Source organism: Grampus griseus, assembly GCF_964374135.1.
Source record: "Grampus griseus genome assembly, chromosome: 17".
Taxonomy (NCBI): domain Eukaryota; kingdom Metazoa; phylum Chordata; class Mammalia; order Artiodactyla; family Delphinidae; genus Grampus; species Grampus griseus.
The window spans coordinates 1,114,331-1,129,212 of NC_139011.1; the positions used below are offsets into that span (position 1 = coordinate 1,114,331).

Genomic DNA, 14,882 nt, shown 5'->3' on the forward strand with positions numbered 1-14,882 from the left:
GTGCCCCAGCCCCAGGGCCACTTCACTCCTGCTCGCAGAGCCTCAGCAATTGCCCCTCACAAGGCTGGCAGCGGCCACGATGGGGAGGCCCCCCAGGGACGGCTTGGGTGCCCCTGCCTCTTGCTTGGCTAAGCCGCCTCTGATTTTCTGTGTTTTGCTCCTGGACAAAGGAGGTGAGCCGGGTATGGTGGACACGGCCTGGGCGAGTGAACACCTGGGGCTGCGGTGCCTAATCGCTTTGGCAACGCCCCGCTGTGCCTGGAGGCCGCCACCACCACGTGCGCCTCCGCGGCCTGGGAAACAGGCCGCAGAGAAGGAGATGCTTTGGATTTGCTTATTGTGCACATTAACTAGAAAAATAGTTTGGTTTCAGTCCAGTTTTACTCTTTTCCTCTGCTGTCGAAAAGGGAGAAAAACGAGGAGAGGTTGCAGGTGGTATGGGGATTGCACAGGCCCAGCTACCCCAGCCCCCAGCCCGACCCGCCCAAAGGGGCAGGAGGGAGAAGAGGCCCAGGCCAGGGAGGAGGCAGGGCGTGGGTGACCCTCCTGGAAGCCCTCCCTCTCTTCTCCCAGGGCCTCTGTCTGTTGGCCTGGGGCGCCTGGCTGCCTAATTCCAGGCCAGGTGCCCCGGGCTCCCCAGGACAGGCGCTCTGCGCCTGCCTGGAGGAAGTTTCCTACCTTGAGGGGTTGGGCTGTGTGACCTCTCAGGGCCTCTGCCTTGACCTCGAGAGCTTGGTGGTGGAGGAGCAGGTGCAGAGGCCTGGCTGGGCCTCCTCAGGGGCCTTGGTGAGACTCAGCCCCGAGGGGCTGCCGCCTTGGGTCAGGGGATGCCCTGAGGCAAGGCGGGTAGATCTGCTGTCCCACCCGGATTGCCTAGCGGGCCCGTAGCACGTGTGCTCGTAGTCTGTGGGGCCCACACGCAGCTGTGGGCATCTCAGAGGGCAGGGACCTCAGACCTCCTCTGTCCATGGCCGCTTCCAGCCTGCTGCTTCCCCTGAGCCAGGCCCCTCCCAGGGCTGCCGCAGCCAGGCCTGCTGGCGGGCTGGACAGGGCCGTGGGTGCCCAGACATCCAGAGAAACGCACAGGGCTTGCAGCGGCCGCTCGGCGGAGTGGCCATCCGGCAGCCCGAGGGACCAAGCCTCTCCGTGGGCCCGACCTCTGGCCCCAGCTATGCCCGAGCCCCCCCACCCCACCCTCACGACCGGCCCAGCAGGCAGGACCCCCGCTCCGCTCCCTGCTGTCCTCCCTTGGGCTGGACAGGTTGTGGTTTGGGGCTGTCCTGGCCCTCGCCGGGACCCTGGGCTGCACGTGAGCCTGATCCGAAATGGGCCGGTGGGCCTGTGGGACGGGGCTGCACCCGCCACCTGGGCTCCTTGCGTCCCCTCGCATCCCTCACGCCTGCATCCAGGCGGAGGAGAGGCGCCTGGAGGCTGAGAGGAAGAAGCGGGTTTGGACTCAGCCTGCCCACAGGCATCGCGGGGCCCCACGTTCGAGCCGCCTGCTGGGCGCTGGGCCCCGGGTCTGAGCCGGCTGCTGCCCCGGGGTGCGGTCAGAGCAGGTGGGAGGGGCCGGCGTTAGGGACTGTGGGGCACGGCCCTGCCGCCTGAGCTGGCAGCTGGCCGGGGAGGGGGCTGCGACACTTCTCCCCGGGGAGGATGCCACGCTGAGCCCGCTGCCCTCCAAGTGCTGAGCTCCGCAGAATCCCACCTCCCCGCTCAGACAGAGCAGCAGGGACAGGACAGCTGCAGGGTAGCGCCCTGGCCTTCCCCACCCGTCTCCCCCCAGCCCTCCAGCCTCTGGGCGATTAGGTGAGGAAGGGGTGGGGGGGGCTCCTCCCTGCTGACCCGCCCCTGCAGGCCACAGCTGCCCATACCCTGCTGACTAGCCTGCTGGCTGCCAAGGGGCAGCCCTGGGGCTCAGCCCTCCCGCCTCAGGGTCGGGGCAGGGAGGTGGGGTTTGGAGCACAGACCACAGGGCAGCCTGTCCTGGGGGCATGAGGCCGGCCCAACACAGCACCAGCTGCCTGGACCCCCATACGGGTGGCCGATTCTTGGCTATAAGGAAGGTGGATTGCTCCCAGCTGTGGGAATGCCTGTGGACCAGTAGCCCACTTAGGTGAATGATAATTAAAGAAATAAATTTTCTCCTCCGGAGTCGACAGAACTTTGACTCCAGCGAGAAAGTGCAGGCCTCCTTGGGAGGGGGCGGGGGCTCCCCCCCCTCCTCCTGGCTGCCGGCCTCTCTGGGACAACATCAGCCCCTGGTTGGGGTGCCTGATCCATCCCAGGCTTCGTTGGGGAGAGCCTTGCCCTGCCCAGCTCCGGAGCCCCAGGGGCAGGGCCTTCTAGCAGGCACACCTTGCTTCCCTGGAACCCTGGGGCCAAGCACTTCCTCCCAGGTCTAAGGTCTGCCCACCCAGAGGGCCCAACCCTGGGACCCACCCCCCCACATGCTTTGGCCTGGAACCTGGCGGGGGTCCTCCCAGGCGGGGGCTCTGATGGGGCTCCACTGGGCCTGGCCTGTGCCTCGGCCCCAAGAGCCAGCAGGGCCCTGCGGTGGAGCAGAAGCCACGAGTCCCCCTGCCAGAGCCGCCTTGCTCAGCCTGGGCTGCAGGCCTGGCTCCCAGGCTTCTTCTGAGCCCCAGGCCCCAGACCGGGGCAGACGGAGGCTGTGGTGGGCAGTTTCCCTGCTGCTGACCTGCCACCACGTGCCCTGGGCAGGTAGTGCGGGGCGGGGTGGGGGTGGGGGCGGTCTGAGTCACTGCCTGGGCGGGGGCTGCCTCACCGCCTGAGTCTGTTTTGGGAAGACCCCTGGGAAGTGCAAGCTCTCCAGAAGGCTCAGTGCCTCCTGCTCTGCGGTGGCCAAGGGTTTTCCGCTGAACCTTTCAGCGCCTCCACACCGCTTTTCGAACAGCTACTTCATGTGCCTGTTTTAGCGCTGCAGAGTACTTGGAGAGGCGCCGCCTGTGCTTGTAAAACTCCTGCGGGGCCCTGCACTGGCATGTTTGTAAGAGCAGAAGTGGACAGAGGAGTAAACCTGCCTGCACCCCCCCTGCCCCCCCCCCCCCCCGCCCTGCCGCCCCGACCAGAGGCCAGGCCTGCGGGCGGGTCTGACAGGCAGGCGCATGACGCCAGTGGCCCCTGGCGGGAGCAGATGGCGCCACGGCGTCACTGGCGGCCTGGGCGACTGCCCCGGAAGCCGCGCTCACCGACAGTGATCAGATTGCACTGTCACCCTCAGGCTGGCAGGCGGAGGGCCACTGCGTGCCATCTGGACTGGCCTCCACTGCCACCCCGAGGATGGGTGTCCCCGGCCTGGAAACCAGACTCCAGTATGGCCTGGAGCCGTCCTAAGACCCCCTCCCCGCCAGCCCTCACGCTCTGAGCCCCCTCTCTCCCTTCTGTGTCATCGCGTTCCCTTCCCCCATTCACACACAGTAACGCAGCCGCCTGGGCCGCCGTGCAGAGCACTTCCCTCCCGCGGGGGTCTCGCGGCACAGCCCTGGAGCCGCCTTTTTTAACTTGAGGAGACCGAGGCTCAGAGGCGGGCGGACACTGGCCAGAGGGCACTGGCCCAGGACGGGCTCACAGAGCGTCCAGGGAGCGGCAGGGCTTAGCAGAGGGTGGGCTGCGGAGGAGGGCGTCTCAGGGTCCGGCCTGTGGGGCGCAAAGGGGTTTGGGTTTGGACAGGCCGAGTGAAGTGTCAGAACACTGGTGGGACTGGGTGTGGAGCTCGGGAGACCAAGCTGAGCGGGCCCTGGGAAAGGACGCCCTGGGGCGAGCCAGGGAGAGGGCCCTACAGGTGACAGGAGGGCCGCCTGCCCAGGCCTCCCACGCGGCTCCGGCTCCGGTGGGGGGGGGGCTCAGGGCCAGGCAGCTTGGGGGCGTCCCTTTTTAAACCTGGGATGCTTTGTCATCGCCTCAGGTCCCTAGAATTTCTGAGTGATGTCACTCGTGCCTCCTGCTGCCGGATCCATTTCAGCAGCTGCCTGTGGGAAACCGGATCTGGTCTGGGAAGGGTCATGTGTGTGCTGAGGAACTGTGGCCATCCTGAGCAGCTCTCACCCTGCCCGGCCCGCCTTGGTCCTGGGGAGTGACCTGGCATCAAAAAGGCAGGCGGGAGCCGTGTATTAGCCCGGATGCCCCTTCTGTAGGGTGAGCTCACACTGCAGAAGACAGTGCCACCCGCCTGCCCCGCATCCCCTGCCCCCAGGGCCCAGCCCCACCCAAACCCCAGCTGCCCTGGCTGCGCGTCCACCTGTTCCCTTCCTGTCGCCACTGACCACTCTGTGAGCAACTCCCCTTCAGGCCACAATCGGTGACCTCAGAGAGGCCTTGCTTGGTCTGTGCCCTTGGGGTTTTGAGGAGTGTCTTACACGGTGCCTCCGAAACTGTGAGGAGCGGGTACCCGCCAGGGCCTCCAGCCACACGACACAGGCCGCCGTCGGCACATGGCTTCCTCAGGGCCTGGGAGTGAGGACTTCAGGATTTGTGGCCATACACATCTTTTTTGTTTTTATCTTACGACGCTTTAAATAAGCTATTCTTAGCTACTGCAGAACCAGGTGGCATTCCCAGACCCCACTCAGGTCACGCGTCCCTGGGTTCTCCTCCAGGCAGAGGGAGGTGGCGGGGAAGCCCCACCACCCACTGTTCCTGGGACCACTTGCCTTGAGGCAAGACTACGGGCCAAGGACTTCCCGGGTGTTGCAGAGGTTAAGAATCCTCCTGCCAACGCAGGGGACACAGGTTCGAACCCTGGTCCGGGAAGATCCCACATGCCACGGAGCAGCTAAGCCCGTGCACCACAACTGCTGAGCCTGCGCTCTAGAGCCCGTGAGCCACAGCTACTGAGCCCGCGTGCCGCAACTACTGAAGCCCGCGTGCCTAGAGCTCGTGCTCCGCAACAAGAGAAGCCACCGCAGTGAGAAGCCCGCGCACCGCTACGAAGAGTAGCCCCCGCTCGCCGCAACTAGAGAAAGCCCATGCATAGCAATGAAGACCCAACGCAGCCAAAAATTAATTAATTAATTAATTAATTAAAAAAACAAAGACCACTGGCCGGCAACCAGGGTGGCCTCGAGGAGCTGTGCCACCAGACCTGGTCCCTGAGCCTTCGTCCCCGTCCGCTTCTGCTGTCTCGCCTCGGCCTCTCCCCTGCACAGGGCTGGGAGGGGGCCTGGCAGGGGCCCAGGAGGGCAAGCGGTTTCCTGGAGGGGTGGCAGTGCCTGAGCTGAGGGTGGGGCATCCCAGGGGGCCGGTGCCAGGCAGGTGAGCAGGGAGAGGGCAGAGCCGGCGCGGTGGGCCTGGAGTGACCCGGCCTCTCTCCACCACAGGCCGCTTGGACCCTGCCAGCAGCTGCAGCCGCTCCCTGGCCAGGTACGTCCCTTGGGGTTGGGGGCGGGGGTGCTCCCCGTCCTCCCGGGGCTCACGGACGTCTGCCCCCTCCCCAGCCGGGCCGTGCAGCGCAGCCTGGCCATCGTGCGGCAGGCGCGGCAGAGGCGGCGGCGGAGGAAGGAGGAGTACTGCATGTACTACAACCGCTTCGGCAGGTGCAACCGCGGCGAGCACTGCCCCTACATCCACGACCCCGAGAAGGTGGCCGTGTGCACCAGGTGCGCCCACTGGGGCCTCCCTGCGGGTGGGGTGGGGGCTTCCCCGGGCTCCTCGCCCCTCAGACCCTCCCTGTTTGCCTAGGTTTGTTCGGGGCACGTGCAAGAAGACGGACGGGACCTGCCCCTTCTCCCACCACGTCTCCAAGGAGAAGGTGAGTTTTCCCCTGTCCCCTGCGCCCGTGGGGCCGGGGGTGGGACCTGGAGGCTCTGCCCCTCCGTCCCGCCACGTGCCCGGTGGCCCCTAGGTGTAGGGCCGGGCCGTGGCGGAGGGGGGCGCACAGTGCGGGGAGCTCTGAGGTCAGGGGTCAGTGCTGGCCGGAGGGCCGCCCACCGCGCGGAGCGGGGGCTGCAGCGGGTCAGAGGAGGCGGGATCCGGCGGAGGCGCTGCTGCTGCTGCAGCTTTTCCCCTTGAGGAACTTGAAAAGAATCAGCATTTTTCTCCCTAGTAGAGCTTCGAAACTCTGCTGTGAGCAATTTGGAAATTCACGTCGAGTTTCGGGTTCATTAGCTCCGGCTCCAAAGCTGGTGCAGGCTCTGAGCTGTCTAACGCAGAAGCCCCGCACCAGCGCCCTGAATTAATGTTATTGTTATTTGTGTGGACGTGCTGGGTGCAAACAAGGTTAATTGAAATGAGAACGCAGTTTCCTCTTGATGCTGACAGCTAGAGGAGTTCCGTTTGGTGCAAGAGTTGGCTTTATTACCCCTTTTTATTAGCGCTAATTTGGGTCCTGTATCAAAACGCACATTAAGGGAATTGTCCGCAGCCGCAGCACTGCCTGCGGCCGCCGCTCCCCGCTCCCTTCTGCGCTGCAGTTAAAAGACAATTAAAAATAGTCTCCTCGCTAAATCACCCTTTGTTTCTCTGCTTTCTCTCCTTCCCTCCTCAGCTGTAGTTGTATTCAGCTGCCCCCGACCCCACACCTCTCCCCAGAAAAGTGGCTTTTTGAAGCTCCTGTGTGTCCTCTGCAGGCAGGCGGGAGTCCAGTGGGGTGCAGTGAGGAGTCCGGCCGGGAGAGGCCAGCAGTGGGGGGTGCCCGGGGACCACGTGGGCAGGGCAGGCAGGTCTGACAGCGGAGGGAGGAGGCCCCCGAGAGGTATCAGGCCTGTGGAAGGTGTGAGACCTACAGGGTGACAGCCGTGTGAGCTCCTGGCAAGGTTCCATCCCGCCAGGAGGCTGGTCCGCTGGAGGGGCAGGGCTCACCCCAGGGGCCCCAACCGAGGAGTCAGCCTGGGCGACTTCAGAGGCACACACCCTCCCCTCCCGCTGTCTGCTGGCCCTCAGGCCTCAGTCCCCCCACGGGGGGAGAAGGGGGGCTGCCCACCCTGTGTCCCCCACCAGGTCTCCCCTGGACCCACCTGCCGACGGGCCAGGGTGCTGGGAGCCTGCCCCCTGCACCAGTCCTCCACAGTGCCCGCCTGCGTTCAGTGCTCAGCAGAGCCCCGTGGCCAGGCTTCACCAGGCCAAGTCAGGTCTCCAGTTCACGGACGCTGCCAGGTGTCCACGCATCAGGCAGCTGGAAACTCTGCTGGATTTCAGGCCCTATGGGCTGACACCCCACCTAGAGCCCCCATGCACCGCCTCCCTCCTACCCCCTAGCCCTGCTCTTCTAGACCAACCTCCTCCTGGCCCATGCCACCCCAGCCCTACACCCTGGAAACCAGGCAGGCTCGGGGCAGGTGATGGACTCAGGTGACAGCACATCAGGGCCTGAGCCAGCCTGCTGGGCTGGGTCCCCCGTCTCAGTATCCTCATCTGGACCGTGTGAGGGCAGACGAGCTCTGCCCGGGCGACCACACCTTCTGGGGAGGCTGAGGGTCTGACTTCAGGGTGGGCGGCCCCTCCTGCTGGCCAGCGCTGTGTTTATTTCCACAGTCAGTGTGTGGCTCATGCCTGGCGGTGGAGCCCTGGGTGGGGCCCTGGGATCCTGGCGTTCCTGCCTGTGAAGTGGGGTGAGGAGGGGGGCTCGGGGGAAGTGGCCTGCCCTCAGCCTCACTGCCTTTCCACCCCCCCAGATGCCTGTGTGCTCCTACTTCCTGAAAGGGATCTGCAGCAACAGCAACTGTCCCTACAGTCACGTCTACGTGTCCCGCAAGGCGGAGGTCTGCACCGACTTCCTCAAAGGCTACTGCCCACTGGGTGCGAAGGTGAGGGGCGTGGGTGGTGGGAGGGGCTCGCGGGTGTGTCCTCGCCCGTCACGCTCACCTGTGGGCTCAGCCCAGCACAGCACCGGGGCTGCCGTTGTGGGAAAGCCCCCAGCAGCTGAGCAGCCCTCGGCGCCGCAGCTCCTTCCGGGAGGGCCCGCCCCCACGGGCCTGCGGGGCTGGGGGGAGGCTGCACGGGCCGTGGGGGACCCCGGAGAGGCCTCCTCGGTCCCGGTGCCCCGAGAGGGAGCCTCCTCACTGGCCTAGGGGCTGCAGCAAGGCCCGCTGCCACCCTTTCCCCACACACTTGTGAGTGACCGCCCTGCCTCGGGGACCCGTGGTCTGCCGTGGGGGACCAGGCCTGGGCCCTGGGCATGGGGATCGCGTGTCAGTGCGGGGCCAGCTCCCCGGCCCCGGCCCCCGCGTTGCGCACCGCACCCCTCCCTTCCTGTGCCCGGCTCTCTGCAGTCGGTGGAGCCCTTCCCCGAATCCTTTTCCTCCTGCCCCAAGCCTAAGGGCTGGGCCGGCTCCGCAGACCCTGGGCCCCAAGCAGAGCCAGTGGTGACCCTGAGGGCGGCCCTTCCTGGAGGCGGGGCCCAGCAGGCAGCTCCAGAGCAGCCCAGGTGGGGGGTGGGGCAGGACCCCCAGAGGCTGGGGATGATTATTGTTAGAGATTCCATTTAAATGAAAATATCAAAGCGGTCTTTAAGGTCTGCCTCTATTAGTGGAAGTGCTTACTGCGTCCCTTTCGGGCTGCGAGGCTGCCCCGTGATGGATAGCAGCTTGTAATTATAGGTGGGAAAAGCGCTGAGCAGGCCGGATCCGCGGGAGCAGAAGCAGCAGCCTGGGCCGGCGAGGGTTAATTTTATTCTAAATAATATAAAAAGTGCTGAGTCGTCACCTTGCTCCTGAAGTGGAAGTCCTCAGATGGGCCCCAGAGAGTTTATAATATTCCACCGAATCGAGTGGAATTGTTAACCTTGCTTCATAAAGCGCTGGCTTGTTAAAGAGGCGCGTTCCCTTTTCTTGTGAATAATTTAGGTCCGGAGTAGGTCTCTGCCCCTTCCCCTTCCGGGTGCCGGGTGCTGCTCCTGGGCCTGAGGCTCAGAGGTCAGCCCCTCGTGTCTCCTCACTTTGTCCCTCTGGACTCAGGACACTTGGGGACACGGCGTCCTCCTGTAGGACGCCTGTCACTTCGGGTGGTCCAATGGCCACATGTCACAGGGTCACCGCCACAGAGCTTTCTGCGCAGCCCCGAGTCCCGTCACTCCTGGCGCTGGCGGTGGGGTCGCCTTGGTCCCTTGCTGTCGGGTCCGTGGAGCAGCTGTTAATGCGTGTGCTGTGGGGGACGCCACTGTGAGGCGCGGCGCTAACAGCCCTGCTGCTCTGTCCACCGCACTCGGAGCACCGTCACCAGCGCTGCCCTCAGAGGGAGAGTGCCCCTTCCCTGCCTGCACCCACCGGGAGTGGGTAGCAGTGCAGACTCCGCGACTCCCACCGGGACCTCACTGTCGCTGTCCAGTTGCTCACGTGGTCCCCAGGGTGCCTTCTGGCGCTGCAGGACACGCACCCCGCCCTGGAACGGCCATCCCTCCCGGCACCCTGGCTCCTCTTCCTTGTGTTCACAGCTTGTGGTCAGGGTGCTCACTGCAGCTGGGGTGTCGCGTGTCTCCCGCGCCTCCTGCTGCAGCTCACGCGCAGTCTCATTCGCGGCCACCTCTGTACCGACAGCCCCCGCCCGGCTGCGTCCCGGCCCTTGTGCTCCCTCACATACTCTCCTCGACCTCCTTCTCACCCTGCCCCTGCGTGTGTCAGGGTCCGGGCTTCCAGGGGCGCTCTGCCTGCTGGAGAGGCCCCTCCGCCCCTGTCCCCTGCTTCCTCCTGCCCTTCGGAGGCTCTTTGTCCTGGCATATCAGTCTTTGGAGTCACAGACAGCGTCTCCTTGTCACCGCCTGATAACTTGCCCCGGGTACCCTTTCTCAGGCTGAAATCCTTCCTGTTTTTATGGGAGCGTCCTTCCATTTTTCTCCATGTGGGTCTGGTTCCAGGATCTGCCCCCACTCAAGGCCACGCGCCCCTCCTGTACCTTCTCCAGTTTGGCTTTACGAGCTGCAGTGAGGCGGGGTGGAGGTGAGGCTCCGGTTGGGGCTCAGACCCCAGTCCACTCGCGGCCGTGGCCCTGCACAAGTTGTTCACCCTCTGGGCCTCGGTTTCCTTTCTGTAAAATTGGGATAACGGTAGTACTTACCACGTAGGAAGCTTGTGAAGATTAAGACGTTAGTGCAGGGGGCTTCCCTGGTGGCGCAGTGGTTGAGAGTCTGCCTGCCAGTGCAGGGGACACGGGTTCAAACCCTGGTCCGGGAAGATCCCACCTGCCGCAGAGCAACTAAGCCCGTGTGCCACAACTACTGAGCCTGCGCTCTAGAGCCTGCGAGCCACAACTACTGAGCCCCCGTGCCGCAACTACTGAAGTCCGCGCACCTAGGGCCTGTGCTCCGCAGTAAGGGAGGCCACCGCAGTGGGAAGCACGCGCACCGCAACGAGGGGTAGCCCCCGCTCACTGCAACTAGAGAAAGCCCACTCGGAGCAACAAAGACCCAATGCAGCCATAAATAAATAAATAAGTAAGTAAGTAAATACGTACATACGTACATACATTAGTGCAGTGCTTCACAGCCCTTTGAGCAGGCCCTGGGGTGTCAGGGAGGCTCCGGTGTCCCTGTTACCCAGCCTGTGGTGTGAGGTGCGACCTCGCTTCGTTTCTTCCACGTAGTGAGCCTTTCCCCGCAGATACGTGCTAAGCTGTCCGTTCTTTCCTCTCTGATTTGTGGTGCCACGTTTTAAAGCCAGCTTTATTGAGGTACGGTTTACATATCGCCCCGTTCATCTGTTGGGCAGGTGTACGATTCAGTAGGTTTTAGTAAGTTTACGAAGTTGTGCAGCCATCACCACCCCCCGGTGCTGGAGCGTTTCCGTCACCCCAGGACATTCCCTCAACCCTTTCTGTGGTCGGTCCTGTCTCTGCTGCCCCCCCCCCCCCACCCCCAGGACACACTAACGTACCTCCGTCTGCGTGAACCAGTCTTTTGTGGGCAGCGCACGCGAGGGAGTCCTACCATGCAGGCTTCGGCGTCTGGCTTCTGCCGCGAACGTGTTTCTGAGGATCGTCGTGCTGTGGTCTCGAGCAGCACACGAGCGGCCCTCCACTGTGTGCAGAGACCGCTTTCTGTTTCTCCGCTCGTCGGGGGATGGGCACTTGGGCTGTGGCCAGTGGGGCTGTTGGAGTGAGCCTGCTGTGAGCGTCTGCGGGTCTCAGTGTGGACACAGCCTGCAGGGATAGCCGCCTGCACCGGTCCAGCTCCCGCCAGGAATGAGTGAGGGTCTCATTTTGTCACCTCCTTGCCAGCACCTGCCAGCCCTGTCACCCGTTTAAGTGCACAGGACAGTGGTTTTTGGTGTATTACATTTTTAATTTTGTAACTGTAGTAAACTAAATATAACATAAAATTTGCCCTTGTTGAGTATACAGTTCAGTGGCATTAATTACATTTATAATACTGTACAACACCACCACTGTCTATTTCCAAAACTTTTCCATCACCCCAAACAGAATCTCTGTAAAGAGTCGGCAGTGACTCCCTGTCCCCCCTCTCTCTCCAACTCCTGGCAACCACAGATCTACATTTCGTCTCCATGAATCTGCCTCTTCTAGATATTTAACATAAGTGGAATCTTACAGTATTTGTCCATTCATGTCAGGTTTCTCCCGCTGAGCACCACGCGTTCAGGGTTCACCCCTTTTGTGGCTGAGCGACGGCCCATTGTGCGTCCAGACCACACTCGTCTGTCCCCTCCTCTGGGGATGGACACGGGGGTTGTACCTTTTGCATGCTGTGACCATCAACGTACGAGTGGCTCTTCAGGTTACTCCTGTCACTTCCTTTGGGTAAAGAGGCACCAGGAGTGGAATTGCCGATTATACGATAATCCTGTATTTAGCTCTTTGAGGGACCACTGGACTTTTCCGTAATGACTGCACTGTTCGCGTCCCCACCAGCAGCGCCCGAGGGTTTCGCTTCCTCCACATCCTCACCCGTGACTTACCTTCCTCATTGGTTAATAGCCATCCAGCGTGTGGCATCTGACTGTGGTTTCAGTTCACAGTGCCTTAGAGATTAATGATGTTGAACATATTTTCACATGCTTCTTGGTCACTGGTCTATCTTCTTTGGAGAAATTGCTCTTCAAGTCCTTGCCTTTTTTCCTTTTTTTTTTTTTTTTTTTTTGGCTGTGCCCCGTGGCACGTGGGATCTTAGTTCCCCGACCAGGGATCAAGCCCGCACCCCCTGCATTGGAAGCATGGAGTCTTAACCACTGGACCACCAGGGAAGTCCCTTCTGCCCATGTTTGAATTGGGTTGTTTGGGAGTTTTTTGTTGTTGTTGAGTTATAGGAGTTCTTTATATATTCTGAATACTAACCCCTTATTGGAGATATGATTTGCATATTTCTCTTCTGTGCGTTGTCTTTTCACTCTCTTGGTAGTGTACTTTGATGCACGGAAGTTTTTCATTTTGTTTAAGTGCAATTTATTTATTTGTTTTTCTATTGCCTGTGCTTTTGGTGTGATATCTAACTTATTTTTGTCAAGTCCAATGTCATGAAGCTTTTCCCTTGTGTTTCCTTATAAGAGTTTTATAGTTTTAGCTCTAAAGTTTAGGTCTGTGGTCCATTTTGAGTTAATTTTTGCATATGGTATTAAATAAGGACCCAACTTCATTCTTTTGCAAATGGATATCCAGTTTTCCCAGCACCACTTTTTAAAAAATATTTATTTATTTGGTTGCACCGGATCTTAGTTGCAGCAGCCGAGCTCCTTAGTTGCGGCACCAGGGCTCCTTAGTTGTGGTGTGCGGGCTCCTTAGTTGTGGCATGCGAACTCTTAGTTGTGGCATGCATGTGGGATCTAGTTCCCTGACCAGGGATCGAACCCAGGCCCCCTGCATTGGGAGCACGGAGTCTTATCCACTGCGCCACCAGGGAAGTCCCAGCACTGCTTGTTGAAAAGACTGTCCTTTCCCCATTGAATGATCTTGACACCATTGTTGAAAATTTATTGACCATACTTGGGATGGTTTATTTCTGGCTTCTCTTTTCTACTACATAGGTCTATATGTTTGTGTTTTGATTACTATAGCTTTATAATAAGTTTTGAAATCAGGAAATATGCATCCTTCAAACTTTGTTCTTCTTTGCCAAGGTTGTTTTGGCTATTTGGGGTTCCTTGAGATTCCATGTAAATTTTTGGATGGGTTTTTCTATTTCTGTTTTTTTTTTTTTTTACAAGGCCTTTTGGATTTTAATAGGGATTGCATTAGCTCTGTATATCACTTTCGGTAGTATTGTCATCTTAACAATACTAGGTCTTCCAGTATATGAATGCATGATGTGTTTTCATTTATTTAGACTTTCATTAATTTCTTTCAGCAGTATTATGTAGTTTGCAGTGTATAAGTCTTTTGCCTCCTTGGTTAAATTTACTTACTCCTGAGTGTTGGGCTTCCCTGGTGGCACAGTGATTAGGAATCCGCCTGCCAATGCAGGGGACACGGGTTCGAGCCCTGGTCCGGGAATATCCCACATGCCGCAGAGCAACTAAGCCCGTGATCCACAAGTACTGAGCCTGCGCTCTAGAGCCCACGAGCCACAACTACTGAGCCCACGTGCCACAACTACTGAAGCCCGAGCGCCTAGAGCCCGCTCTCTGCCACCGCGGTGAGAAACCCCCGCACCGCAATGAAGAGTAGCCCCCACTCGCTGCAACTAGAGAAAGCCCGCGCGCAGCAACGAAGACCCAGTGCAGCCATCCATAACTAAATAAGTAAATAAATAAATCCTGAGTGTTTTATACTTTTTGATGTTATTTAAATGGGATTGTTTTTTAATTTCCTTTTTAGATCATTCATTATAAATGTATAGTAATGCAATTGATTTTTTTTTTTTTTTTTTTTTTGCCGTACGCGAGCCCCTCACTGCTCTGGCCCCTCCCGCCGCAGAGCACAGGCTCCGGACACGCAGGCCCAGCGGCCATGGGTCACGGGCCCAGCTGCTCCACTGCACGTGGGATCCACCTGGACCGGGGCACGAACCCGTGTCCCCTGCATCGGCAGGCGGACTCTCAACCACTGCGCCACCAGGGAAGCCCCTGCAGTTGATTTTTGTGTGTTCATTTTATATCCTAAAATTTTGCTGAATTCACTTATTAACTCTAACAATTTTTTTGTGGATTCTTTAGGGTTTTCTACATACAAGATCATGTCATCTGCTAACAGAGATAATTTTCTTCCTTTTTGATTTGGATGCCTTTTAGTCTTTTCTCTCTCCCTCCCCCCCTCCCTCCCTCCCTCCCTCCCTTCTTTTCTTCCTTCCTTTTTTTTGCCGAATTGCTCCGGCTAGAGCTTCTAGTAGTACGTTGAATAAAAGTGAACAACGGGGCTATCCTAGCTTTCAGTCTTTCACTGTTGAGTATGCTGTTAGCTAAGGGCTTGTCGTACGTGGCCTTTATTATGTTGAGGTTATTCTCTTCCAGTCCTAGTTTATTTGGTGTTTTTATTATGAAAATGTGTTGAGTCCTGTCAAATCTTTTTTGTGTCAATTGAGATGATCATGTGGGGTTTTTCCCTTCATTCTATTAAGCTGGTCAATAAACATATTGATCACATTGATCAGTCACAATTATATTGATTGATTTTTGGATGTTGGACCATCTTTGCATTCCGAGACTAAATCCCACTGGATCACGAGGTATAATCCTTCTAATATGCCACTAGTTCAGTTTTATAGTATTTTGTTGAGGATTCACATCTGTATTCCTAAGTAATATTGATCTGTAGTTTCCTTTTCTTGTAGTGTCTTTGTCTGGTCTTGGAATCAAGGTAAGACTAGCCTCATAGATTGTTTTGACTGTTGTAAGTTAGGAAGTATTCTTGCCTCTTCAGTTTTTTGGAAGAATCTAAGAAGAATAGGTATCAGTTCTTCTATACATGTTTAGTAGAGTTCACCTGTTGAAACCATCTGGTCTTGGGCTTTTCCTTGTGGGGAGGCTTTTGATTACGGATTCAGTCTC

At 59.0% G+C, this 14,882-nt stretch overlaps 1 protein-coding gene across 1 annotated transcript in view; it reads left to right on the forward strand.

Annotated features, from left to right (window-relative positions):
• ZC3H3 (zinc finger CCCH-type containing 3) overlaps positions 1–14,882 on the forward strand; it is an 81,777-nt gene that overhangs the window by 54,527 nt on the left and 12,368 nt on the right. The window contains exons 6-9 of the mRNA XM_082675217.1: positions 5,337–5,379; positions 5,454–5,615; positions 5,698–5,767; positions 7,629–7,760. Coding sequence (XP_082531343.1) covers positions 5,337–5,379; positions 5,454–5,615; positions 5,698–5,767; positions 7,629–7,760 — 407 coding nt within the window. The remainder of the gene's footprint in view (positions 1–5,336; positions 5,380–5,453; positions 5,616–5,697; positions 5,768–7,628; positions 7,761–14,882) is intronic.